Raw genomic sequence first — 27,274 nt, forward strand, 5'->3', positions numbered from 1 at the left:
ACATATTTTATCGTTTAAATTTTTTTCTTCTTTGTTACACAAAAAATCATTTTACAGCATTGTTGTCGAATCTATTATAATTCTAGCGGAGACATGTAATACAATCTCTGATTCTACATATATTTTGTTTAATCTGTCTACGTTGTAACAAATAAACACTCAACAATTACAAATATTTACTTTTTTTTAAAGATACTATGAAATTGCAATATAAATCATAAAATCATCATTTTTGACTTCCGGGAACACTGGATTCATTTTCAATAAGTCTATCGGATACTTTCCGTCTAGTTGAAGGACGAAGACTAAAGTCAGAGATTTTTCTTCATAACAACAGATTTCTTTTCCGGACCATCGTTAAAAGAAAAAGTTGAGACGTAAAACTATGCTTCAAACACGTGCGTTGCAAAAAAGAATGTGAAGTACCTACTACAAAACAATTACTTCTATCAAAGTTCAAGGAAAAAGACTATAAGGTCAAAGATTTTCTAACTTTTGAACATTTTTCTTCATTTAAACAGTTTCCTGTTCTGGGCCATCGTTTAAAGAAAAAGTTGAGATGTAAAACTATGATTCAAATAAAACACGTGCATCCCTATAACGATTGCTAAGTACCCACTTCAAAATAATTATTTCTATCAAAGTTTTAAAACTATCCTTAAGGTGACATATAACGCCATTTAACCACACAATTTCATTAAATCCACAATCAACACCCTTTTTTTTATTAAATAGTTCATTGTTACCGATAGCTAAAAAGTGCAATCAGCTGATTATTGATTTTCCTTCACAATCGTAACGCGCGACAAGTTCAAGGTGAAATCCCAGTATCGTCTGATCAGGGAAGAAGTCCGAAAAAACTGAAAACAATCAACAATATAGACGTAGTCAAACGGTTATTATTTATTCGCAAAATCTTTCGCCAATAATGAATTTTAATCGCAACAGTTTTTATTTTTTCTCAAAGTGCGAAAATAGCAATCGCCAGCAGAAACCCATCTGTGGGATAGAATATCGAAAAATTCAAAGAAAAAAGAAACAAAATAAAAGATACCGGATTTCCTGGGAAAAAAATATTTTTAAGGTCTCTTATTTTGGACCTTATGATTTTATATTAAGCACCAATACCTTGCCATCGATTATACATTTTTTTCTTTCGAAGGAATTTGCTTAAAGAAACGCTTGGATAATAGTCACCCGAGAGGCAAGATATTTCATCTTTGCTGCTTTAAGTTCGTCATCCTCGGCAACTCTGGTTGAAAGCGGATGGGAACATTTTTTGGAAAATGTGCATACTATTTGGATATAATCTCCAATATACTATCGCTTCCCTAAAGTTTAAGACGGTTCCTAGCACCGATTTGATCAGAATTCATTGCAAGACACAACTACTGTGCATTGGAGAATATAAACATGGAGAAACATAAACAAATGATCAATTATATATATATCTGGCCAAGAAACCAGACATTTCTGTGTCATTTGGTCTCATATGGAGAGTTGTCTCATTGACAAACATACCACATCTTCTTTTTTTGTATATAGTATATACATAAATTTCCAACAATTGCTCTTAGCCTGCAGATCCTATACAAACATTTATTCAACAACGAGGCACACGAGATATATTTTAGAAGTTTGGAAAAAATGACGTATGTACATGTATATTGCGAACTGTATACCAATTCCATCAACAAAATGGCCGATAGCGGGAATACTAACGAGCACATATATGAGAGAAGTCATCGTCAGAAAAATTCAAAACGGAAAGTCCTTTATCAAATGGCAAAATTAAAAGCTCAAACACATCAAACGAATTGAAAACAACTGTCATATTCCTGATTTGGTAAAGACATTTCCTTATTTAGAAAATGATAGAATATACCTGGTTTTATAATTACCTAAACCTCTCACTTGTATGACAGTCGCATAGATTTCTATTATGCTGACAGCAATGTGTGAGGAAAACAAACAAACAAACGACTGCGGTTGCGGGAATTACTCGCTGCATTGAAGACCTGTTGGTGACCTTCTGCTGTTGTCTGTTCTATGGTCGGGTTGTTGTCTCTTTGACACATTCCCCATTTCCATTCTCAATTTTATAATAGGTAAAAATGTTAAAAAACATAGAAGCATACACCTCAAGCACGGAGAAACATATTCAAAAGAGAGTATATGAAGTATCAATTCATGACAAAACTTGAGACGTCCCTTAGCAACGGTTTGAGAGGGGAATAAGAGTAGGAATATTTGTAGTGTTTTAGATATTACGTCGATGTAGTCGCTGCTTAGGTGCTGACATGATTCATAACACACTTTTGTTTTTAAATTATCAATTGAAAAATTATTAACAAAGTAAGGTTCTTAACCCCCAGTCGAGGTTGACCTTAGATTTCTTTGTTTTGAATTGCATCGGTTCGTCAGCTAGTTGATCACGTGTTCCGGTAGTTAAACATTTTTGGGGTATGTGCGATCCTGATTAACGCCAATTAGGAGAAGCGCTTTGGTCGCCACAAATGTATAAATTGTTTTCTTTTCACGTTCTTTCAGGACAGACCAAATTGCCTTGTCATTTTGTAGGAACAAGAGTTTTACTGATCTGTGATTCTACCGATATTGCTTTCATCCACTACAAGACAGATAAAGCAATAATTATGGTACGTTGAGGTACTTATGTTCAATAAAAAAAATGTGCAATCGTTGAATATGTATTTTGTATGATTATTATTTTAATTCATTATACATTGTTAATCATAAATGTATGTAACCACATAAGAGTTTGTTAATGTTGGGTCTCAATTTCGTTGAAGGATACCAATGATACATAATATATGGATTTCAATATTTTCTTAGGAACTTGTAAAACAAGGATTTCGTAGATTCGAAAGAGTGGACATCAATGGATCATGGAAACCAGGAAACGAAATAGATTACTTTAATGAAATTGCAGAATGTATGTTATCTAACAAATAACTACCCTTTTTTCTAAATATGACTTAAATATTAACAGTTGTATGACATGTTTATTTATCAAAACATTAATGTTTTTTCAGTAAAAGGGGCGTGGCTAAATCTAAATAAACATTTTTGGGGGTTTGGTAGGCGAAGTCGTATTGCGTACTAAATTATAAGCCTGATATCCTTAATGAGTGATACATTGATTACTATTTAATAAAGAATGTTTAAAAGATAGATATTGCGTGTACCTCCAAGATATAGTTATGATATATTGAATGCTTAGTGTAAATAAAATTACAACCGCAGTGCCATCAAATAAATTAGTCAACGTATACGTGATACTTAAAAACGCAACTAATAAAATTCAACCATTGTTAGGAAAAAGTTAAATAACAAAAAATACCGAACTCCAAAGAAATTCAAAACAGAAAGTTCTTTATAAAATGACAAAATCAAAAGCTCAAACACATCAAACGAATGGAACACAACTGTCATGTTCGTGACCTCTCACTTCTATGACATATAGGAGTTATCTTGAATTTCAGTGAGAGGTTAAATGACTGGGACTTTGTTTTATTTTTTTATTTTTGTTTTTAAGTTTTGTCTAGTGTGACAGAAGGTAAACGCATTTTAATATTAGACATTAACATGGTATTATGATGCTGTTTAGACTTACAGTAAAGGCACATAATCTACGAATAGTCACATACCACGTTTGTACGATGCGGTTACTTTGATTTAAGCTTGTATTATTACTATTCTCATTATGAATATATCTATGATAATCTATTTATCTATTCTTATGGTTTTTTTTATTATAAAATTTGTTTCAATTCTTTCTTTGGCTGATAAAAGATTTCTTTGGATTGTACGTTGTACCTGTCATTATACCCATTGGAAACAATTGGAAGAGCCAAAAGATGCAGATACCTATTATTCGATTAAAGGTAAAATATTGTATTGCTAAGAACAACATTTAAAAAATGATCTTAGTTTGCATTTCGCAAAGAATGCATAAATACATAAGAAATTTAAATTTCACAAATATATTTGAATGTGTTTAAATTTCACTGAATTGAACAAATCATACAAAAGATATTTATTCCGATACGTGAATATACTTACATTTTATATTCATGTTAAAAAAAGTAATTCTCTCAATATTTTTAACAATAAATTTATGATGTTTTTGTTTGAGTTTACGTTAAAATAATTAGTCTTAGATACTAATAAATTAAAATCAGAATATTTTACAATTTATCGATAGAAGTAAAACAACTAGTCAGTGGTTAAATTGGTGTAAACTAAGTTCTCACTGTCAGATGGATAATTTCTATCAATACACCATATTGGCAACCAACTTTTTCTTTTTTTTTATGTTGTTGAATCTCAATTTTTATGTTTTGAAACAAATTTGACACATTTCGGAATGTTTCCCATAACAAAGTTATGAAATCAAATCATGGAATGTAGTACGGCTTTATCAACGAATGTCAAAAAACGAAAAAAACAAAACAAACTATGGAACTCAGAAGAAAGAACAAAACATTGGGTTCTCGTCATGATTATGTTTTAGTTTAACTCCTACATTTACCATTTTATGTATACCAGAACGACATGTCCGATGTTAGTGTTTTATGGCCGGAAGACGTTGATCAGAGTTTTACAGAATACACAACAGATACTGAAAGTGAATGGCGTTTAAAGAAAACAAAATCAGTGACGGATGATTTTCCGTCTGATAATGTTATTTCGGAAAACTGGTGTGACTTTGATATGATCGTTTGTCAGATGCTTATTAGAGGTATATTTCCACAATAAGGTATTAATACACAATTTGGATTTGAATGACTCCAGTTTAAGGAATTAATTTAGGTTTACAGACTTATTTCACATGAAATAAAAAAAAAAAAAGAGGCGTTGGTACACATCAGACAGTCGAAACAAATAATTTAAAGAGAAACAGACAACGCCATGGCAAAAACATGGAAGGCCACGATCGTTGTAACATGTCCGTTTTCATTTGCGACAACTTGTTTCGTAACGGTCAGACATCTTCGTAAAGTGCAAGTAAAATATTCACAGGGATGACTACCACTTAACACATGGAACCCTTTGTTCAACAGCTTCTCTGTTTGCAGCAACCCGTTTTCAAGAATGTATTGTCAATTTCTTGATACAATTCAAACTATGAACAAGTAAAAGTATTCATTCAACCATAAATATACATATCATTAATACCAAATTGTCATTAAAGATTAATGGAAGTTAAAAAAAAAAAACTGCTCATTATAAATTGTACATCTGTTGGCTTATTTTCTGTGTCAAATAGATACGAACTAAGAGATAGGTTCCTCCTGAAATTGATCAAAGCTACTCATGGCCTGTTTGGAAAAAATGTTTATTTTAGTCTAAAATGTTTGTAAATGAATTGGTATTTGTATTTACTGCCCACCGTATCTTTCAAAGTCTTTTGGAATATACCTCAAATATAACTTACAAAATTTAAGTGGTCAATAACAATGTATATCTATGTATAAATTGTGTTATCTTATATTTCTAGTTTATATGGACGAGGATTTAGCAGAGCAAACATTTGTAAGTTGTATTTCTCAGAGAAATAATATAAATATCCTCTAAAAAGGTGGAGGTATGATATAAACCATTATTTATTAGTTGCAAAAATAGTTATCTTAGTCACGCATAACAAAATTATGTTTATCATTTTGATTCACAAACATCTTGATATCAAGTTGTCTCTTTAGTGCAGAAGGGTTATCTGTGATTTCACTCTCACGACATAAACCTGTTGCCGTTCATATACTGACGTATAATGTTCATTTTACGCATATTTTTAGTCAAGTGATATATGAGCTGTACCCCTAAATGCTATTTTTTTTAAAAATATTAACATATTGTAAAAAAAAACATTGTGTAAATTGTAGTTAAAAGATCCTAAAATGATGCTATTTTGGTTAAGATTTTGCTATTTTGCACACATTGTATTCTTGTCTTTCATTTTTGCTTATGTGCTTTGTCTATTTGCCATTTTGTTTTTCTTTGTTGAAATGATTGCTTGTTTTTATAGTGTTTACGATTATAACACGGTGTTGAATGCTGTATCCCAATGTTTTACATTTTTGCCTATGATGTCTCTTTGTTTTGTTCACACATTTTTGTCAATATAATGGAATTTTATGCGACTGTCATACAATTAAGAGGTCTAGCTAGCTATAAAACCAGGTTTAATCCATCATTTTTAACATAAGGAAATGCCTGTACCAAGTTAGGAATACGACAGTTGTTTTCCATTCGTTTGGTGTGCTTGAACTGTTATTTTTGCTATTTGATAAAGGACGTTCCGTTTCAAATTTATCTTTGAGCGATATTTTTGTTGGTTTTACTTTTTCGACGTTTGAACACTAATTTAGACGTATTAGACAAAATAAAAAAATAAAAATATATGCTAATACCGATGTCCGACTTTCGTCTTATGAACATCTGAGGAATGTTTTTTGGTAGAATTGTAATACAATTTTGATCTGAACAGCTCAATGCGGTATGGATTTTGCTCATTGTTGAGGAATGTATGGTGACCAATAGTTTTTAACTTCTACGTCATCTTATCTCTGGTGGAAGGTTGTCTCATTGGCAATCATAGCACATCTTCTTTTTTTTTATAATTGGAAGACCGAACAATAAATCGTAAAGACATTTTCATTCTTTAATATAATTTTCAAACTTATCCAACGCAGCAAATTCAGTGATGTTAGACAAATTGCTTGCAGTCAATTAAGATCTGTTCAGTCCATGTTCAGATTGTTTAGTAGTTGTTCCTTACCTGTACCCATCAACATCATGCTGAATGTCTGAAACGCTACTGAACAATACTAAATTGACTGCAAACGAATTGTCGATTGAATTTAATGCCACATTTTTTGCGGTGGGACTACTAAACATTATGACTTTATATTTGGCCAGGAGCTTTGCAGTGATGAGTTGTAACGAATGAGCATTTTGCGGATCTGTCAAACAGTTACTTCATATTATCCGATACTTTGAATTACGAGTAGGACATGCTCTGCACGACAAAGGGTTCATTCTTGTATATGTTTTATTTTCTATATCAGCACTGGTTATTTTTTTTTCATTTAGTTAGTTGGAAAGAAAACTCACAAAAAATTCGATTTTTAATGATTGTTATTTTATATTTTACTTATGTTTCAATAACATGGCATGAATTTTATGTTTCAGAAAGAAATACATGCATACAATCATACTGCATTGTTCATGTACCTTTTGAAGAAAGGGGAGTGGAATATTCCAAAAAAGTACATAAAATGGCCAATCGATCTGAAGAGTGCTCTTGAATACATATATGAGGAGGTAAAGGTTCTAATGTTGTTAACAGTGTACAAAAAGAATGAAATAATTATCAATTAGTTATCTGCGTGAATAAAAAACATCTTCATTAACACCTACATCCGGTGTTCCCCATATGAATCACACAACAGGCTTTCAAATAAATCAGCTGTGGGTAAAAAGAACTGAGACAAATATGCACCGAACACTGAACAAATAAATAAAAGAACTGAGACAAATATGCATATAATAAATTGACTCATATATTTAACTTGATACTGTACTGCTTTACTTTATAATGAATTGACTCATATATTTAACTTGATACTGTACTGCTTTACTTTATAATGAATTGACCTAACTAATCTTTACATATTTAACTTGATACTGTACTGCTTTACTTTATAATGAATTGACCTAACCAATCTTTACATATTTAACTTGATACTGTACTGCTTTACTTTATAATGAATTGGCCTAACCAATCTTTACATATTTAACTTGATACTGTACTGCTTTACTTTATAATGAATTGGCCTAACCAATCTTTACATATTTAACTTGATACTGTACTGCTTTGCTTTATAATGAATTGGCCTAACCAATCTTTACATATTTAACTTGATACTGTACTGCTTTACTTTATAATGAATTGGCCTAACCAATCTTTACATATTTAACTTGATACTGTACTGCTTTACTTTATAATGAATTGACTTATATATTTAACTTGATACTGTACTGCTTTACTTTATAATGAATTGACCTAACCAATCTTTACATATTTAACTTGATACTGTACTGCTTTACTTTATAATGAATTGACCTAACCAATCTTTACATATTTAACTTGATACTGTACTGCTTTACTTTATAATGAATTGACCTAACCAATCTTTACATATTTAACTTGATACTGTACTGCTTTACTTTATAATGAATTGGCCTAACCAATCTTTACATATTTAACTTGATACTGTACTGCTTTGCTTTATAATGAATTGGCCTAACCAATCTTTACATATTTAACTTGATACTGTACTGCTTTACTTTATAATGAATTGGCCTAACCAATCTTTACATATTTAACTTAATACTGTACTGCTTTACTTTATAATGAATTGGCCTAACCAATCTTTACATATTTAACTTGATACTGTACTGTTTTGCTTTATAATGAATTGGCCTAACCAATCTTTACATATTTAACTTGATACTGTACTGCTTTGCTTTATAAATAATTGGCCTAACCAATCTTTACATATTTAGTGTTTATTTTAAAAAGGAGTATGAATATATAAAGAAATTATGGTCAAACCAGAAATGTTTTACCGACATGGATTACAAACTGCCTGATCACAAAGGTTTGTATCAAATAGTAATATAGCAAATACTTAAATTGATTAAAATTAAACCTTGACACCAATATTATTATTCGAATATTTAAAGTATTACTCTGATTAATCTTCAGCCTAACAAAAACTAAAAAATGAAACCATGGTTATGTCATAGATGTCTTTGTGACATACCATTTGTTCGTCTCCATACTGAGTTGTGACTTTCTTGTTAAAGATTTGGAAGTATGCAATTAGGTAAATATTCTAATGTAAATTAGGACTTCCTGTATTAGTCAAGTGCCTGATACATTTATTAAATTTGAGACAACTTCATCCAATATAACCCCGATACAAATAAATCCAGAAGTTGTGCTTTGCGATGCGAGAATTCAGACAACATTTTGGCGTGTCAAATATTTCGAAAGCCTTTTAAATTCATATATCTATAGCTTTGTAGTTGATTTCATTTAACAATATTTGATTTGATTGTATCTTCTGTTTTTGTTCAGGCTAGTTTTGTTTCGTTTTGCTTTGCTTTGTTTTGTTTTGTTTTGTTTGTTTTGTTTTGTAGTACTTACTTCAATTTAGTTGAGCATGGCATATATAAATATAAAAAAGATGTGGTATGATTGCTTATTAGGCAACTCTTCACCAGGGACCAACTGACAAAAGTTAACAATTATATACAGCCTTCAACAATGAGCAAAACCCACACCGCATAATAAGCTATAAAAGGCTTATATAATATATAACCGGGAACATTTGTGTAAAAGTACAAACTATCAAAATCAGTTGAAAAAGGCTTAACTCACCAGTTCGATACGAAGAACATAACAAAAACATAACAAAAAAACAAAAGAAAGTACAGATCTGAGAGTCCTCGCAGTTACTGAAAGCTAGTTAAAGGTCAATAACAACTAATAAAAAATGTCTAAGACTAAAATATTAATCAATACACGTCCAACATCCAATGGATTAAGTGTTAAAACGTCATTAACAGTCAGAAGAAAACATGACCTTGTGTAGTTAAATGACTTCAGATATTAATCTAATAGAATAGAGTTATATTATTAAATTGGTCATTTATAGTATAAGTTTACCGGAGCCATTTACAAGTCCGGAAACTGATTCATAGCACCATTTGGAATGGTTTCATTTATAATTTGTATAACAGATTTACAATTAGAAGAATTATGATAACTTAAAAGGAAATGATAAAGTCGTTAAAGTGTGAACATGTACTAGAGTTGTATTAGCTAAGATATGTACATTTTGTAAACGCTTTACGATGTTCCTGCTAGAAAATAGGACGTTGACAAAAAGTTGTAATCATTATGTTTGTGACAGATTATAGCTAGACGTCCTTAATTTTTGTCAAAATCTAGGAAAAGATGAAGGACTGAAGCACTTTCTGATTACGGGATTATCCTGAATCACAAGGTTACTACGATATATGAGGTGCAAGCACTCACTGAAATGAAGGTATTGATTGACTGGAACCCTCAATATATCTGAAATTGAAATTGAAGATCTTTGCAAGATTTTTTTTCTATTTTTCTTCAATTCTGCTTGATATGAGTAACAAAACCAAGTATACCAGTATGGGTGCAAAATAAGAAGCATTGGCATACCGGGGGTTGAGATCTCACAAAACATGTTTAACCCCGCCGCATTTTTGCGCCTGTCACAAGTCAGGAACTTCTTGTCTTTGTTAGTCTTGTATGTTTTTTTTTTAGATTTTGGTTCGTTCATATGTTTCGGAGTTTAGTGTGACGTCCATTTTCTCTGAACTAGTACACATTTTTGTTTAGGGGCCAATTGAAGTCGGTCTCCTGGTGCGGAACTTTCTCTCTGTATTGAAAACCCATTGGTGGCCTTGGGCTATTGTCTGCTCTTTGATCGGATTGCTGTCTCTTTGACATATTCCCCGTTTCCATTCTCAATTTTATTTAGTACGTGTATCCGTTTAATACTTCATTTATTGATTTTATTTCTAACCGTATGTCGAAAGTAATATTATAAAAATCTGTGTCTTATATATTACCTTATTTACATTTTATTAGTAAATGATATCAAATGATGCTGTTTGTTTTAAAAGGTTTTACTGGACCAGAAGCAAAGCTTATGAATAGGGATTCTGAATGTTACGGTCTTGTATTTCTGGCTTTGCTGCATAAACAGTACTGGATTGGTGCCCAACAGCTTGTAGACTTGGAATATGTAAGTTCAAATGAAAAGATTTTTTATAAAAAGAAAAAGAATAAATATAGAACCGACCAGTAAATCGTTGACTAATAGCACTTAGTATGCAGTAGTATTTCACGACATTTGAATACTCATTTCTAATTCAGATCAAAGGCGGCAATATATGGAAAGAACATTATTTCCTACGAGTATTCAATGCATCTCTAAACAGAACAAAATGAACTGGTTTCCGATGTCTTAATGTGTGATAGCTAATATTTCCAATCCGTCTATGTGTAGATTTGTTATGTGGAACTGAAAGAATTAAGTACAATAATTTAAAAAAAAACAAAAACATATAAGAATACTAAAAATCCAACAGGTTCTGTAAATATGGGAAACATTAGTTTACCGAGGTTATCATATCGCGAAAACGATTATAGTCAACTTTCCTCAAATTTCTGTTGACGCGGTTGATGTGTAAGGGTAACACCCATGTGGGTTATTGAGTGAAGGGATATCATCAGTATGTCTGAAAGTGAAACTAAAGAACTTTGCAAGGTGCATTTTGTTTTGGCGGATCCAGCAATTTTCATAAAGGAGGGGGGGGGGGGGGGGGGCACAGACTGCCACAAGAGGGGGCACACTTAGTCATGCTTCAGTGATTCCCTAAATAATCAAACACATTTTTCCGACAAAGGGGGGGGGGGCACCCAGCCCTCCCTAAATCCGTCTCTGATAAGTAGTTCCCCTTAGAATACCGACTGTTGAACTATCAATCCACCATATCAACCACAGTGTCGTTTAAAAAGTCAAGCACATTCATTATGTCTTTTTTATTGTATTTTTTTTGTTTAAATCGGTGTAATTTTTTTTTTTTTACAAAATAAGATTAATCACGGCCATAAAAAGGAATTTGTATCTACGATCCCCATTTTTGTAAAAAAAACTCTCTGTTTCATGAGACGATGTAGTCGATCTGTCATTTGTGCATAGGTAATAGTAGTGCCATTCGTAAAAAATTAAAAACATTTGATATAACTGCAAAACAATAAATATTCTGATTAAAGATTTTGTAGTAGATCTTTAGAATTCTTAAGAATCCACATATGACCTACGCCGCTGGTTGTACATACCTCATCATAATATATTTAAAGGTCATCTTTTACTGCAAAAAGAATTGAACATATGGTAGTCGGTATTTAAACATTCGATTTTCAAATGTTTGGCTTTATTTACATTTTACTTGCATTGGACCATTACCGCTGCTGGTATACATGTTTAATCTTTGTTCTAATTCCGATACATCCAGATACTTCTGGAATTGTAGTTCATCATACAATCCTTTTATTATTAACTGTTGAAATAGTTTCTACTCTCATGTATAGAATAACAAATTGAAAAAAACACGTTTAATAATTTCATGCGTCCGAAGCGCTTTTCTGGATTTACCTTCATCAGGAACGCTCAAAGCCAAACATTTGATATCCGAGGGATGTATAAGTACCGAAACAGTTGAAGAGCTATATGACAAAAAAACCTAAAATAAATAGCCAAATTCATCTAAGGTCAACTTTGTCTGAGGGAGTTGAAACCTTAGTTTCTTTATAATTTCAAAACTTATAAACAGACAATTTTAGAAAGGTTTGTTATAAATCATGTCAGTACCGAAGTACTGACTACTGAGCTGATGATACCCTCGGGGACTGATAGTCCACAAGCAGAGGTATCGACCCAGTGATGTAAAAAATTGAAAACAACACGTTTAATAATTTCATGCGTCCGAAGCGCTTTTCTGGATTTACCTTCATCAGAAACGCTCAAAGCCAAACATTTGAAATCCGAGGATATATATAGCTGACATAATCCGTATTTGTTACGACTTTAAAAATAGGGGTTTGAATGCTCTTTAACTTCATACTGAATGTTCGCCTTCCAACTTTGTTAATTAAAGCGCTACTGAAAATTCGTATGAAGACGAAATACAACTCAAATTAAAATACCAATTTTAGAACGATACAATTTTATTTGTTAAACGCCCGTCTGACGCACTAGATTACAAGCCTTGTAGATGTGATGAGTTTATATCAAGGAAATTATCATATAGTATACCCTTACAGAAACGCTAACGATACCATACATCATATGACGAAAGAAACGCTGCACGATATATTACGACGAACGAAAGGCTAATTTATACCATGCGCTAAATGATACAATATAATATTAAATAACGAGAAGCTGTAGTTAACTAGATGATTATCTATATAATGAACGAATGATGTATGGAGATACACGAATATTGTACTAACAATGCTCAAACGCTATAAGGACGATCCAAGAATGTTGAAAGAACGATGCCCGACTGAAAAAAATATATTTACTCTTACGTTAATTTATATCTGAAAAACTCGTATTGCAAATTGTGTTAAGAAGCGAAGAATTAAACCACAAAATATTAGTTTATTCGATGAAGTTTATTTTTAAAAAATGAGAACAAACAAAATATATTAAATATATATATCTATATATATAAACAAGTCTTAATTGAAAACAACGTTCAAACCTATGGTTGCGTTGGATAAAAACCGCAATTTTTATACGTGTGCATGCAAAACAAATTTCATGGTAGAGGGGTCTAAATACAGCACAAACAACATTTTCCAAAATACCAAAAAAGTGAAAAAGTATATTTTAACAAAACGCATTTGACTAGCAGGTCGAACAACGGATGTTCTTAAACCCTGCTGACTGCCATGGCGATTGCCAAATAAACGGATCACCAGATGTAACAAAATGGATCTTAATTCTTAATTTAATACCAAACAGAAAACAATATAGGTTCAGATATAATACCTTATAAAAGATGACCAAATTAACATTTCTTCATTCAGATTGGGAATCATCATCTTCTTGTTGGGTGTGCTATATTAGAAGATGAAATCAGAAATTGGAAAACAGCGACACACTTGAAGGAAAAACTACAACGTTTAAAAAAGTAATGATGCAAATAAAATAAAACATATTACAACGTGTTTATTACTGATTGATTGACTGCTGACTTAACGTCCAGTTGCAATTTTTCATGCGTTTAAAGGACGAATGCTTTAAATACCTCGACGTAGTGTATGCTTCTTGTGTAGCCAAAGCATTAATGTTGGCAATCAAATGTCAATTTTGCGATGAGATGTGCATTGTAGCATAGGTCTCAAAAAACATGTTTAACCCCGCCGTATTTTTGCGCCTGTCCCAAGTCAGGAGCCTCTGGCCTTTGTTAGTCTTGTATCATTTTTAATTTTAGTTTCCTGTGTATAATTTGGAGTTTAGTATGACGTCCATTTTCACTGAACTAGTACACATATTTGTTTAGGAGCCAGCTGAAGGATGCCTCCGGGTGCGGGAGTTTCTCGCTGCATTGAAGACCCACTGGTGGCCTTCGGCTCTTGTCTGCTCTATGGTCGGGTTGTTGTCTCTTTGACACATTCCCCTTTTTCATTCTCAATTTTATTTAATAAATCTGATATTAAAAGACTAATTTAAAAGTAGCGTTTACGTTTGTATTTTAACATCAACAGCTTATTACGACCTAAAGGTACAGTTGACGTCACTGATTTGGTCATGCATTTAAAAAAATATAAAAACATATGATTAAATGACAAGCCCTTATTCAAAATAGCAATTTTAAATTGCTCAGAGATTAGATGATTTGTGAATATCTTCAAATGAAATGACTAGAAATTTGAATCTTAATAAACAATATTCCACATAGAAATGACTTGCTTGTTTTGTAAATCTACTTAGCAATTTCTTTTCTGCATGCGTGTTTATTGCTTGATTTTATGTGTATCTAGTTAATTCAAAAGAAGGAAATGAGATACGATTGCCAATAAGACAACTTTCCATAGGACAAAGATATTAACAATTACATGTCATCTTATGGGCCTTTTTAAATGCGTGAACCAAACACCATATAGTAAGTTTTAAAAGACAAAATGTGACACATTTCAGAAGAAAAAAAACAAATTACCTGATTTATACTAAAAGAATGAATGGTTAATGATAAGGCAGACAGAAACTAACGACAAACAACGGATAACATGTGGCTGGCTTGGAAAAGTCACATAAACAACGACAAACAACGGATAACATGTGGCTGGCTTGGAAAAGTCACATAAACAATGTGTTTGTAAACCTTCCCCTATGCTGTAATGTAACTTCAATTGTTAACAATAGTTATAAGTGAAGGAGATGTGGGAGGTATATATATATATATATATATAAATATAAGTCTTTTCATTTTGTTAATATATTGTTCAAGTGTCTTCACTGAAAGAGTTATCTGCATAATTCGGCATATCTATGATGCTGATGTTACAAAGGAACGAAAGAAACAAATGACAATAAAAGAGAACAAAACAGAGGAAAGAGAGCTGGGTGATGCCATCAATCATGCAGGAAGGCTTTTGTTGAATCATGGATATCTAATGGATGCTATCAACAGTAAAAACCAAAATTTCGTTGAAAACGACACAGTAAAGAAAATCTTAAAAAAGATGTGGTATGGTACAGAGAATATAGATGGTCAGACGGTAAGTAAACAAAACTAACATTTCATTGATATGATTAATCCGTTGGCTTGTTTATATCTAAAATCGTTCCGTTACGGGGGGAGATGAGGAAAGTAAGGAAGCGAATGCAAGACAAGGAGAATCTCAAATATGTAGGAACAAACTAATTGACAATCAAAGAAATGCTACCTTACCCACACATCCCCCCCAAAAAAGAGAAAACAATAGACAAAAAGAAATACGCAAAACAACTTCATCAAATTTTTCGATAATTTTCAAAATTAGCAGAATAATTTGAATACTAGGGCAAATATCTAAACAATGTAGAACATTCAAAAACAAGAGAATACCAACGTGAAAATACAAAAAGACATTTGAATCATATCGAAACGATAGAACGATATATATATGCCATCAAGTTTTCGAAAAACGTAGGATTTTCTACTGCAGGAATTGATACCTAGCTGTATTTGGCAAAACCTTTCGGAATTTTAGGTCCTCAATGCTCTTCAACTTCGTACTTTATTTGGCCTTTAAATATTTCGGTGTCACTGCTAAGACTTTTGTAGATGAAACGCGCGTCTGAATGGTATCTATGATGAGGTTATGAAAATATAAGATTATTGGTGTTACAATTGGTAAACAAGACTAGAACCTAAAGCTACATTAAATATGTAATAAATGTTTTGTTTTCAGACTTTTTGGTATATTGTTCTGTTCTCAGTCCATCTATTTGTGATGCCTTTATTAATGATTAACATGGAGATGGATAATCGTCTATTACTTTGGTAAGATAAATTTTGCAACTCAACATCCTTCTTTATTACAATAAATGCAATTATCGCTATTTTGTGCATTTTTCCTTTGATTTTTTTGGTGATAATTTTTCATATCATGCTACTCGCTGGAGATGGAATATTATCGTCAGAAACTAAGGGCGTACGTGACGTTGTCAATGTAAACATGAACGACCTCATTGGCAAAATAGCGATAAACAGATTATCAATGGTCTTTCAAACGCGAGGATGTTTATCAGCCACATCTCATCTCAGGGCTGTCGCCCTTTCGAAAAATCATCAATAATCTATAATTATGTATCTGTTAAAATATGTATTTCATTGAACTATATCAAAACGTTTAATGAGTTCTATCAACCCTAATCACACCAGACTTGATATCGTTTTTGCTTTCCAATAAGATAATTACTATCGTTCATGTTACTCTTTACGTATCTTATTATATCCTTGTCATACTCAGCTTTCGCGCGTGATATCCGATGCCACTTGAAGGGAGAGTGCTATGATCTATGCACGTTAAAAACCCATTGAAATAACTCTTAACAGTTGTCCCTATCCATTGTTGTCTGTGGCAGGTGTTCATCTGTAAATTCATCGCCTCGTCCTACTAAGCAGAATTTATTGCTAATGCTTAATGTGTCAAATCCTTAATTTGCGTTATATGTATTCTACTAGTTGTTGAAAAAACAGCGACCAACCTATCACATAGAATATGTAAGAGTCCAACCCAGGAACCCAAAAGCAATATTTTTGTGTCGAGACCTTCATTTCGCTATGCAGATTCACTCCAAAATTCTTCCATCACATCATGCAAAAATGGGAATGGTAAATATAAATACCTTGGTTTCGGTCATGATAAATCTAACTTACTTATAATCACACGCATGCCAAGACCAAAGATTATATCATAAAAATGCTGGACATTTTGATCGACAATATATAAGTGTTAAATTTTGTCGATCGATATTTCAACGAAAATTGTAATTTTGTGTGCACTGTAGGAGAAGTTTAGCATATATAAATCGGACTATGATTTTGCTGATAAACCCTAACCTTGACCTTTGGTTGATTTGAGAGCCTTATCTTACAGATCCTCGGATATTGAAGTTTTCACATCCTTGGGATTCAAGGGTTCGGGTTTGTTCTTTCCTAATGATATGCATAGTAACTAGCTATACAGGTATCATGAGAGTAACTATTTTTTATTCCGGTAACCATTCTAAAATAATCGTTAACTTTTCAATTTATTTCAGGTTTTACAAAAAGTACAAGCTGCCATTCATGAAAATATTTATACATTCGGTATGAAAGTTCATATTTTACACAATTTGCAAACCTAAACAATGTAAACATTACAGTTGCCTATAATTGCTAACATCCACTTCACTTGAACTTTGGTGGATAGTTGTCTCATTGGCAATCATACCACATCATATCATTATTCATGATTTTACTATTTTTTTGGTGATGTTGTACCCTTATAGACTTGCTTATTATATTTTGTAGTGTACTGTATCATATTTATATGATCCATCGCCTCGTAAGATTTATCGCTGGCTATTATTCAGAAATTTTCTATTTATCATTAGTACATAATACTTGTAAATATTTTTGTTTCTAAGAAATGCATTCACTTAATTGTGTTCATTGTGTCTTGTCTTTTGTAACAAGATTACTCAATGTTTTGTTTAAGTATTCAACTGGTTAATCGATACACACTTGACTTGTTTAAAATTTCTTTTCACGTTTCAAACCAGTCAATTTCGTTTTATCAACAATCAACGTATTAAAAGTTACATAAATATGTCGTATTCATACAGCATCAAAAAGTTTCTATGTTTCTGCATGGTACGCTACTAAAGTCCGTCAACGAATAACACATTAACCCCCAAAAAAAATCACGTCTGCATAATATCAACAGTTGTAATTTCAATCTAGTCTACAAAACATTGCAAAGCTAAGAGTGTCTAACAAATATTTTCTAAATAATGACGCTATGGCAATATATTTTTGTAATAACATTTGTTTTGTTTATTAATGTTACAGCTGGAATTCACTTTTCTCCTTCTTGCATATGCATACATGTTGCTGTTTGACTACAGAGAAGATGGAATCACCTATATTGACTTTATTATAATAGCGTGGATGGCTAGTTTCTTTGTAAATGAAACAAAACAGGTGACCTCTTATGTCGACAGCAAAATATGTCCAAAATCTCATGCTTTTTCTCAACTGTTTCCTTGATTAAACAGTTAAATCTTATTCATATTTATGATAATTTTACTTATACTTAATAATCATAATATCAATTGTTGAACCTCTCCGCCCTTTAGACGCATTCCTTATTACAAACTAATAGAAATATTGTATCACTGACGCAAATAAATAAGGTAACATGCATACTGAATCATAACTGATCATGCCCTCTCATAGAAGAACAGTCATTTTAACGAAATATTTCATTGTTAAACGAGTGTGGTAAAATCGAACTATCGGCAGACAAGAATTTGCTGTACGGCAGATGTAAAAATATCTCACATGCTACAACTCAACATTATCAAGCTGCAGACCAAATATAAAATAATTCTTTTGCAGAGAAGCAAAACAGGTTTCATGAAAGTTTTATCTTACGCTTAATATTTGACGGACAGGGTCAATTGAAAACTGCGACAAAGGAGATGACTTCAATCTACCATTATGAACATTCTATGCTCATGTTAAAAGGTTTCAAAAGAACTTAATATGGAGTTTATATACATTTGTATATTTTGGTTATTTTTTACTTTGCCTTCCCCTGTATGATTTTCTGAAAAGCGTGTTGTTGTTTACAAGTAAGCTCCTGATACATGGTGTCTAGATTATAACGACGGGTGCCACATGTGGAGCAAGATCTACTTACCCTTCCGGAGCAATTGAGATCACCAACCGTTTTTGGTGGGGTTCGTGTTGCTCAGTCTTTAGTTTTCTATGTTGTGTTTTGTGTCCTATTGTTTGTCTGTTTGTCTTTTTCTTTTTTAGCCATGGCGTTGTCAGTTTATTTTCGACTTAGGAGTTTGAATGTCCCTTTTGGTATCTTTCGCCTTTCTTTTATCAAGTCACTCTCAGTTTTGTAGAAGTGTAATGGACAATATCACTAATGACTGGCTGTAATTATAAGTGTGCTATTTATGAATGATACCTTATGGGAATAATAGTAGTGTTATAGTTTATAGAATATGAGTAAAAGTTTGAAGAAGGTTAGTAGTAGTTTATAGAAGGTGTGTAATGTTTATAGGAGGTGTGTAATAGTTTATAGACGGTGTGTAATATATTATAGGAGGTGTGTAATAGTTTATAGAAGGTGTGTAATATATAAGCTTAAATTGGTTCCGTTCAACATACATGTCTATTTTGTTTTAGGTTATTGTTGCTTTAATAAGAAAAAGAATCAAACCATATTTTCGTGATTGGTGGAACATAGCAGATTGCATTTTGATTATAGGATATACGTCTGGAATGCTACTGAGAGCTGTTGAAGGATCTTTTTTCCGAACTACGTCAAAATGTTTATTAGTTGCAATATTTATGCTTATTTGCATAAGATTACTCAGTTTGTACTACATAAATGAGTTTCTCGGACCAAAGTTAATCATAATTCGAATGATGGTATGTAAGACTATATAAATCCGAAGATGTGGTATGAGTGCACATGAGACAACTCTCCATCCAAGTCACAATTTGTAAAAAGTTAACAATAATAGGTAAAAGTACGGTCTTCTAAACGGAGCCTTGGCTCACATCGAACAGCAAGCTATAAAGGACCCCAAAATGACTAGTATAAAACAATTCAAGTCTTGCAACAGGCCAACTACGGACCCCTCAAAGTGTTGTTGCAAGGGTTCTAAACGTGCAGAGAGCGTGACATTCTCTCTACAAGAGACATCGGATTTAACATCCCCATTCTGACCGGATGTGGCTGCGTACTTGTACATCCCGCTTATCTAAACGGACGCCCCACTTCGGTAAGGGTTTTACTGCTGGTCTAAAGAAGACCTGTAGTGACCATATTTCTATTCCCGAGTCACCCTTTGAGGTTATGGAAATAATAAGTTTCTTTGTTATTTTCGAATCGTAAGGTTTAATATAATCTCAATAATTCAATATTACGGACAGTCGGAACTGTTGCCTCTCATCCACTTACTTGCTATTGCAAGGTATCAAGACACTAAGTTGTTAACCTAACTTTTTACTCCATTTCTTCAATGTGTGTTAGCATTTTTCTACTGAACGTTTTACCAAAACTATTGTAGTAAATAAAAATATTCAAATCAATTATTCAATAATCATCATTATCACAATAAAAGTGATACTTTTCGAGCTGCCGAGGCTAAAATTTACAACATGAAAATCTGAATTTGCTTTTCAAATCAGAGAAGAACAAGTTTTCCTACTTAGTGATATTATAGGTTTTTTTTTTATTTATGTACGGGTCATGTTTGGTATATTCTAATTTCAGATTAACCATACTATTGCATTCATGACAATTATGTTTGTCATAATGTTTTGGTACAGCGTGTCTTTTTATGCGCTTCTATATCCGAATTCTGAGGCTAGCTGGACAGAGATCGAAAAAATTTTATCGAATGGATATTGGATATTATTTGGAGAAGTGAACTTAGAAGCTGATACATGTAAGAGTCAAATAAATATTTCATTACCTTAAGTACTATTTTGTCAAAATGAGAAATGATATGCAAGACAATTCCATGCAATGAGGAATTACAACCGGAACTAGGGAAGATATAACATCTATCATTATCTAATTTTTCAAATTGATATGTGTACCTATTTTGTTACGCTACTGCTTATTACTTTAATAAAATGGTTTATAATTTCGATTTCGTATAGAATGATGCAACTATTATCACTTTCCTAAATATTAAAGGTACAGTCATATATATTTTTTGAGTCAGGAAGGTTTTGGTATTAAGGATCGTTTTGTTAGCAAGAACAAGGTGCATGTAAACTTTCGTTTGATCTGTTTGAGCTTGTGATTTTGCCTTTTGATAAACACACTTTCCGTTTTGAATTTTCCTTGGAGTTCGGCATTTTTGCTATTTTACTTTTTTACTGTATTCTAATTTTAAATTTAACTAAAATGCTAATTTATTGTGTAAAGTTCACGTGACATTCACGTGAAAATACTCATGTGAAATTCAACTCAAACGAGATTATACGTGTAACTCACATGAAAAAATTTACGTTAATTTCATGTGAATTAAGATTCACATTAATTTCAAGTGAAATTTTTCACGTGAATTTTACTTGAACTTTATAAAGAAAATATGTATTTTTCATGATTTTAATGGTGTTTGAATACCTTTGTTTGAAAATTAACGTAAACAAATTCATGTGATTTTCAGTTCAGGTGAGTTTCGCGAATTAACTCGTTTAAACTGAAATTTCATTGTGTGAGCCAGTGTATAACGAAATCTTTAAAACGAAATAATATAAATACAGCAATAATACTGATTTTAAGAAACATGCCATTTTGTACATAAACAAAAGGGAAAGACGGGTTTCAGATGAAACATGCTAGTAGTAGATATATCTGGTCGAGTATAGATACAAAATTAAGGATAACTGAGTAAAGAATAAGGTTTTATGATTTTGTACTACAAACAGTACTACTATAAAAAGAAGCTTTTAAACCAAGTGTTCCAAGCGGTGATTTTGAAATCATTCCTTCGAACATTTTATTCCTACCGAAGGTCGGTGGTTTCCTCCGGGGACTCCGGCTTCCTCCATCCATAAAAACTTACCGCCACGAAATAGCAAAATAATGTTGAAAGTGGCTTTAAACACCAATCAATTAATCAATAGAACACTTTACGGACGCCATCACGAGTTGGTTGACCGATATGCAATATTTGTTTCACATATGACGACGGATATGTACCAATTGTTATAACCACATTCATTCCCGTCCTCTTGTCATCGATTTGACCTACCGAATAAGACTTATCATCGTGTTTGTACCTACAGGAGAAACACGACGGGTGCCACATTTTGAGCAGGAACTGCTTACCGTTCTTGAGCACCTGAGATCACTCTCAATTAAAGGTGGGGTTCGTGTTGCTCAGTTTTCTATGTTGTGTTTTGTATACTGTTTATCTGCTTTTCAGTTCGTTTTCGACTCATGAGTTTAAATATCAATTTAGCATCTTTTAAAATATATAAATCTTTTACTTTCCGAATACGGTACTCCTACTGGTTTATTATTTGCAGTATTTAAAAAGCGTGTGCTCTTGCTGTTTGCCTTTGTTTCAAGGAAAAAGACTAGATAGATCAAACTTTAATTTACATAACTTAATAGATACACCGTCAAGAAATCTAGCGCGGCTTTAATCAACTTTGATCTAATAAATGCATAAAGATTTTATATCTGTGTATATATATTTGGGTTAACGCAAGTAAACATTTTGAGAGCAGATGTGAAATAAAATTTGCAAGATGTTTTTGGTAGTTCATCTTACGTAAAACCTGTTTATTTACGAACACATTTTACTGTGACAGTCTTAAAATCATTTTTGTAGAATTGATTTTGTTATTATATAAATATACATGATTCATACACTTTATTTTTATCTGTTTTCTATTTTGTGAAACTATGCTAATCGGTTTTTTTATAACAATTGTGACATGGTTAAGATTATTATACTATCTATCTTCATAAATAAGATATACTTTCTTTTCCCGCAATAAAATTGAGACACCAAATTGTAAATTAAACTTGATATGTTTTGAAAGAGAGGGTTCATAAGAGCATAAATTATTAGATTTGTAAATTATAATAATAAGAACGACTCTTTCTCAAGTGAAAAGTACAAAATTGTTTGGTAAAATTAGTTTATTATTGCTTCTCTGTTTCTAATTTTGTGTCTCATTCAATCTTAGTGACTGAACCGAACTGCACCTTCAACAAGACAATATATGAAAGTGATGTGAGTGGAGTTTTACCGCGATGTCCAACGAAACTTGGTTTATACGTTACACCTTACTTAAAAGCCCTTTACGCATTGATAGCAGTGGTCATAATGCTGAATCTTTTGATAGCTATGTACAGGTATAAAGTAAATGGTATACGCTGAACAATGCAAAAAAACATGATATTGAATGTGCTCAGATCTATACAAAAGAGAGGCTAAAAATACCAGAGGAAAATTCAAACTCAGAAGTCGAAATCAAAATGACATTGCCAATGGAAAAAACGAAAAACGACCAAACGACAACCAATTATATACAAAACAAAACATAAAAAACTAAACTAAGGAAATATTGAACTAATAAATATGCTTCTAATCACATAAAACACTTACAAATGTAGTTATTTTGTTTGTACTCCTGTCTGCTTCGTTAAACAAATGTTATCTGTGACAACGGATTAACACATTTCGTCAACAAGGGTTTCCCTCGGTTTTAGTTTGTAACCCGGATCTGTTTTCTCTCAATCGATTTATGACTTTTGAACAGTTGTATACTACTGTTGCCTTTATTTACAAATCCTGTAGTCAGCACTTTGTTATTGATACATGTATGAAAGATAACTGAATTCATTTATTGTAAATTTACTGTTTTAAATGTTAAATTATTTGGAACACTAATATTTGTCTATCCCAGGAATAGATCGTATTATCCGTATCGCATAACTTATCGGAATTTTTGGTTTTTAATACTTTTCAACATTGCATTTGAAAAAAGTATGACAAAAATACTGAACTCCATGGTATATTCAAAAAGTGGAAGTCCATAAATACTGACAGAATCAAACGTTTGCAACCAAATGGACGAGTGGAAAACAACTTTCATATTCCTGACTTGGAACACGCATTTTCCGGAAATGGTGGTTTTATCTGGTTTTATAACAAAATAAACCTCCTACTTGTATGACAGTTGCTTATATGTCCGTTATATTGACACAATGTTGGTGAGCAACCCAAACAGACATATTTTCCAAAGATAAACACATATATTGTTTGTGAAACGAATTTTGACACACTTGCTCAATTGAATTTCAGTAACATTTTTGAGGACGTTCATACAAAATCGATGATTTATTGGTCTGAGCTACAGACATCATTTCTTGAGGAATATAGTATCCAAACAATATTTCCAATACACCTTCAGTTACTTACCTTACCGGGAACAGTAGTTGCAATTGTGTGGCTTTTCTGCGCAAATCTACGACAGCAGAATTCTGACGGAAATGATCGTACTAAAGAGCTTAATCATCACCCACAATTTGTCAGAGGTATGGTGTACATTTCAAAAATAGAAGATTTTCGTACTGTTTGTTTAGATTTAGCAAATTTGCAGACATTTAAAAGAAAGATGTACAGTTAAACTTTAACAGTTATAACCTCAAGTGCAAATAAAAATGCGAAGAATCAATCAAGGTAAATAATTAAAAACTGGGGGAATCAAATGAACTCCAAAAGGTTGCTTCGAAAGGGTAAGCGTCTGTTAGTTAACCAACAACCGCAATGCGTATCCACACTTACTCTAAATCACAATTGAGCCTTTACTGTAATTTCACATATCGCACGACTATTCTGTTATCCAAAAGAGCAAAAACATGTCGCTAGTGAGTTTGTACACAGCATAGCGTATCGGTCAACAATTTCTAAACCGTTAACCCTATGTATGTTGATATCAGTCGTTTTCCACTTAATTGTGTTGATTGATTGATTGATTGTTAGTTGCTTAACGTCCAGTGGCAAATATCTCATGCATATTCAGGACGAGAACAAATTAACAATAAATATAATAGGTAATTCCTGTAATAGAGACGGTCCGGGATGAAGGTCGGTGAAAATCTGTACTGGCACGGGAAAATGAGGGTACATTGGATAGTAACAGAAATTGAGCCTTGCAACAGGCCACCTCAGACCCCTCAAAGAATTATTGCAAGGGTTCCTAACGTACAAAGAACGTAGCACTCTCTTTACATGAAGTATCGAATTTAACGTCCCAATTTTGACCGAACGTGGCTGCGAACTTGTTCATCCCTCAAAGCCGATCGGACGTCCCACATTTGCGATAGTTTTACTCGGGTCGAAGGGAGAACAATGGTGACCATATTTCTATTCGCCAGTCACCCTTGGGGGGGAGGTAACTGTGTTGAAGCATTTTTTTAATCATGAAGTTTGTATAGTGTAACGATGCACCGGCGTAAAGCATTGTTTAAAATATGTTAACGCCATGACAAGGGGGTATGTTGCTGCAGAGAAATAGTAATTTGACCAAGTCTGCTTTTTACTTTGAAGTCGTCTATCTGTGTCAAATTGGAAAATTGAAGATGCTTCGTAATCTTGTTTTGGTGATATCCTTAAGAAGGAATTTTAATGTAAAAGTACTTATGACCTGTAATGGTTTACTTTTGCAAATTGTGACTTGGATGGAGAGTTGTATCATTGGCACTCATACCACATCTTTTTATATCTATATTATGATTTTAGTTATCTAGTGTTGACACTTCTCAAAATAATCTATTTTGATAAAAATAGGTGTTGTTCACTTTTTTCGTGTATTTAAGTGAAGTACCAATTACAGAATATTCATTCGTTGTTTAAAAAGACGTTAAACCAGTGTCCCTATATTACATGAAGTCTTAAATAAAAAATATTTAAAAAAAAAATTAAATTAACTATTGATAGTTATCGTAAAAGTATTTGATGCTTTACTTTCAGTTTTTCTCTTTGATTCTAATTATGATTTGCAACTTAAATCGACAGAAGCAGAGGAGACAAAGGCTCAAAATGACCAAGGGTAAATATACTATTCAATGCATTATTGTCTATTTGTAGTGTATATTTGAATGGTATGTAATGATTTATAGAGACAGTGTGTTCTTCTTTTTCTTTATTTGAAATCTAATCTTTCCAAAAGTTGTATTTTTCTTTAAGATACATGTTGTCCATGTTGTCTATGTGAAGAAAAAATTAGTTTTACTAGAGCTTGATTAATGTTTAAACTGTTGTAGCTATGTGTTTTCGTCGTCAAGTGGCCAATATTACAAAGAAGTAAGGACGGTGTCACATATTAAGATGTTTTCAGGTGAAATCTTAAAAAATCTGGAATTTAAAATTCATATTATAATTCAGAAAAGCATTGGTAAAGAAACAAAATAATCTCAAAATAATGATAGGTTATGGCACTCCTTTTTGAGATATTTGATTTTTAGAAAATGGCGGGATAAGTTTGACTCGGACTTTAGCCTTATATTTAGCATTGACATTATTTGGATCTCAAATCGTAAGAAAAGAAATCTAGAATCTGCTTAAATTTTAGTAATGACCTTTTATGAGCTATTAAAGTCTTCTAGGAAAAGAAAAAAGGGTGATATGGGGCAAAATATTTTACCTTGTATCGTAGGGAAAACACAAGGAGTCCAACATCTGACAAAAATTCCTTAACCTGAAATGACAACATCCTTAAACTCTAAACATCAAGTTATAATGTGTGCAATTGAAGGATCGGAAAAAAAGAGAAAACATTAGGATTTGGGGTTTTGGTTTGCATATATAATGTGTATGTTTTCAAGGTATAAAGACAATGATCTTAAATTTCCTTCTTCATATTTTCCATAAATACAGATAAAGTCTAGTTGTCCGAGTGGCGTAGGGTTATGGCCAATGTGTTGGCCATGTCTCCACTGAGGAGAGAATATTTCAGATCTATCAGATCTAACATTGTTAAGGTCACCACGTATATTTCAAATTAGTTGTTCCTACTCGAGTCGTTCGTTTTCTGAAATCATGTAATAATTGGTTTGATGATTTAAGATGATCTTTATGTGACAGATCAGCTGTCAAGAATTTATTTGAAATAAAGAAAAAACATTTGCTATAATGTGCATTTTTTTTTATTACGGATGACGATTAACTTTTTTTTTGCAGGAAAATAGATGTTAACACAGTTACGGTAAACCTTTTCTTTTGTTTTAACAGTGAATAATTTTGATTGTCGAATACGAGTGGTTGATTTAGATGTAAATATATGATTAAATCATACATGTCATATAAATCAA

General features: G+C 32.3%; 1 protein-coding gene across 1 annotated transcript in view; it reads left to right on the top strand.

The window, feature by feature from the left end:
• The window catches only part of LOC127703883 (transient receptor potential cation channel subfamily M member 2-like), a 42,462-nt gene that overhangs the window by 8,950 nt on the left and 6,238 nt on the right, over positions 1–27,274 (top strand). The window contains exons 5-23 of the mRNA XM_052207954.1: positions 2,551–2,657; positions 2,854–2,953; positions 3,814–3,905; positions 4,570–4,762; positions 5,522–5,556; positions 7,213–7,344; positions 8,606–8,684; positions 10,756–10,877; positions 13,736–13,839; positions 15,160–15,430; positions 16,106–16,197; positions 17,460–17,508; positions 18,253–18,384; positions 19,606–19,851; positions 20,702–20,876; positions 23,143–23,311; positions 24,264–24,496; positions 25,935–26,013; positions 27,144–27,168. Of these exons, the coding sequence (XP_052063914.1) occupies positions 2,551–2,657; positions 2,854–2,953; positions 3,814–3,905; positions 4,570–4,762; positions 5,522–5,556; positions 7,213–7,344; positions 8,606–8,684; positions 10,756–10,877; positions 13,736–13,839; positions 15,160–15,430; positions 16,106–16,197; positions 17,460–17,508; positions 18,253–18,384; positions 19,606–19,851; positions 20,702–20,876; positions 23,143–23,311; positions 24,264–24,496; positions 25,935–26,013; positions 27,144–27,168 (2,435 nt within the window). The remainder of the gene's footprint in view (positions 1–2,550; positions 2,658–2,853; positions 2,954–3,813; positions 3,906–4,569; positions 4,763–5,521; positions 5,557–7,212; positions 7,345–8,605; positions 8,685–10,755; positions 10,878–13,735; positions 13,840–15,159; positions 15,431–16,105; positions 16,198–17,459; positions 17,509–18,252; positions 18,385–19,605; positions 19,852–20,701; positions 20,877–23,142; positions 23,312–24,263; positions 24,497–25,934; positions 26,014–27,143; positions 27,169–27,274) is intronic.

The sequence above is a fragment of the Mytilus californianus genome, unplaced genomic scaffold (assembly GCF_021869535.1).
Source record: "Mytilus californianus isolate M0D057914Y unplaced genomic scaffold, xbMytCali1.0.p SCAF_54, whole genome shotgun sequence".
Lineage (NCBI taxonomy): Eukaryota > Metazoa > Mollusca > Bivalvia > Mytilida > Mytilidae > Mytilus > Mytilus californianus.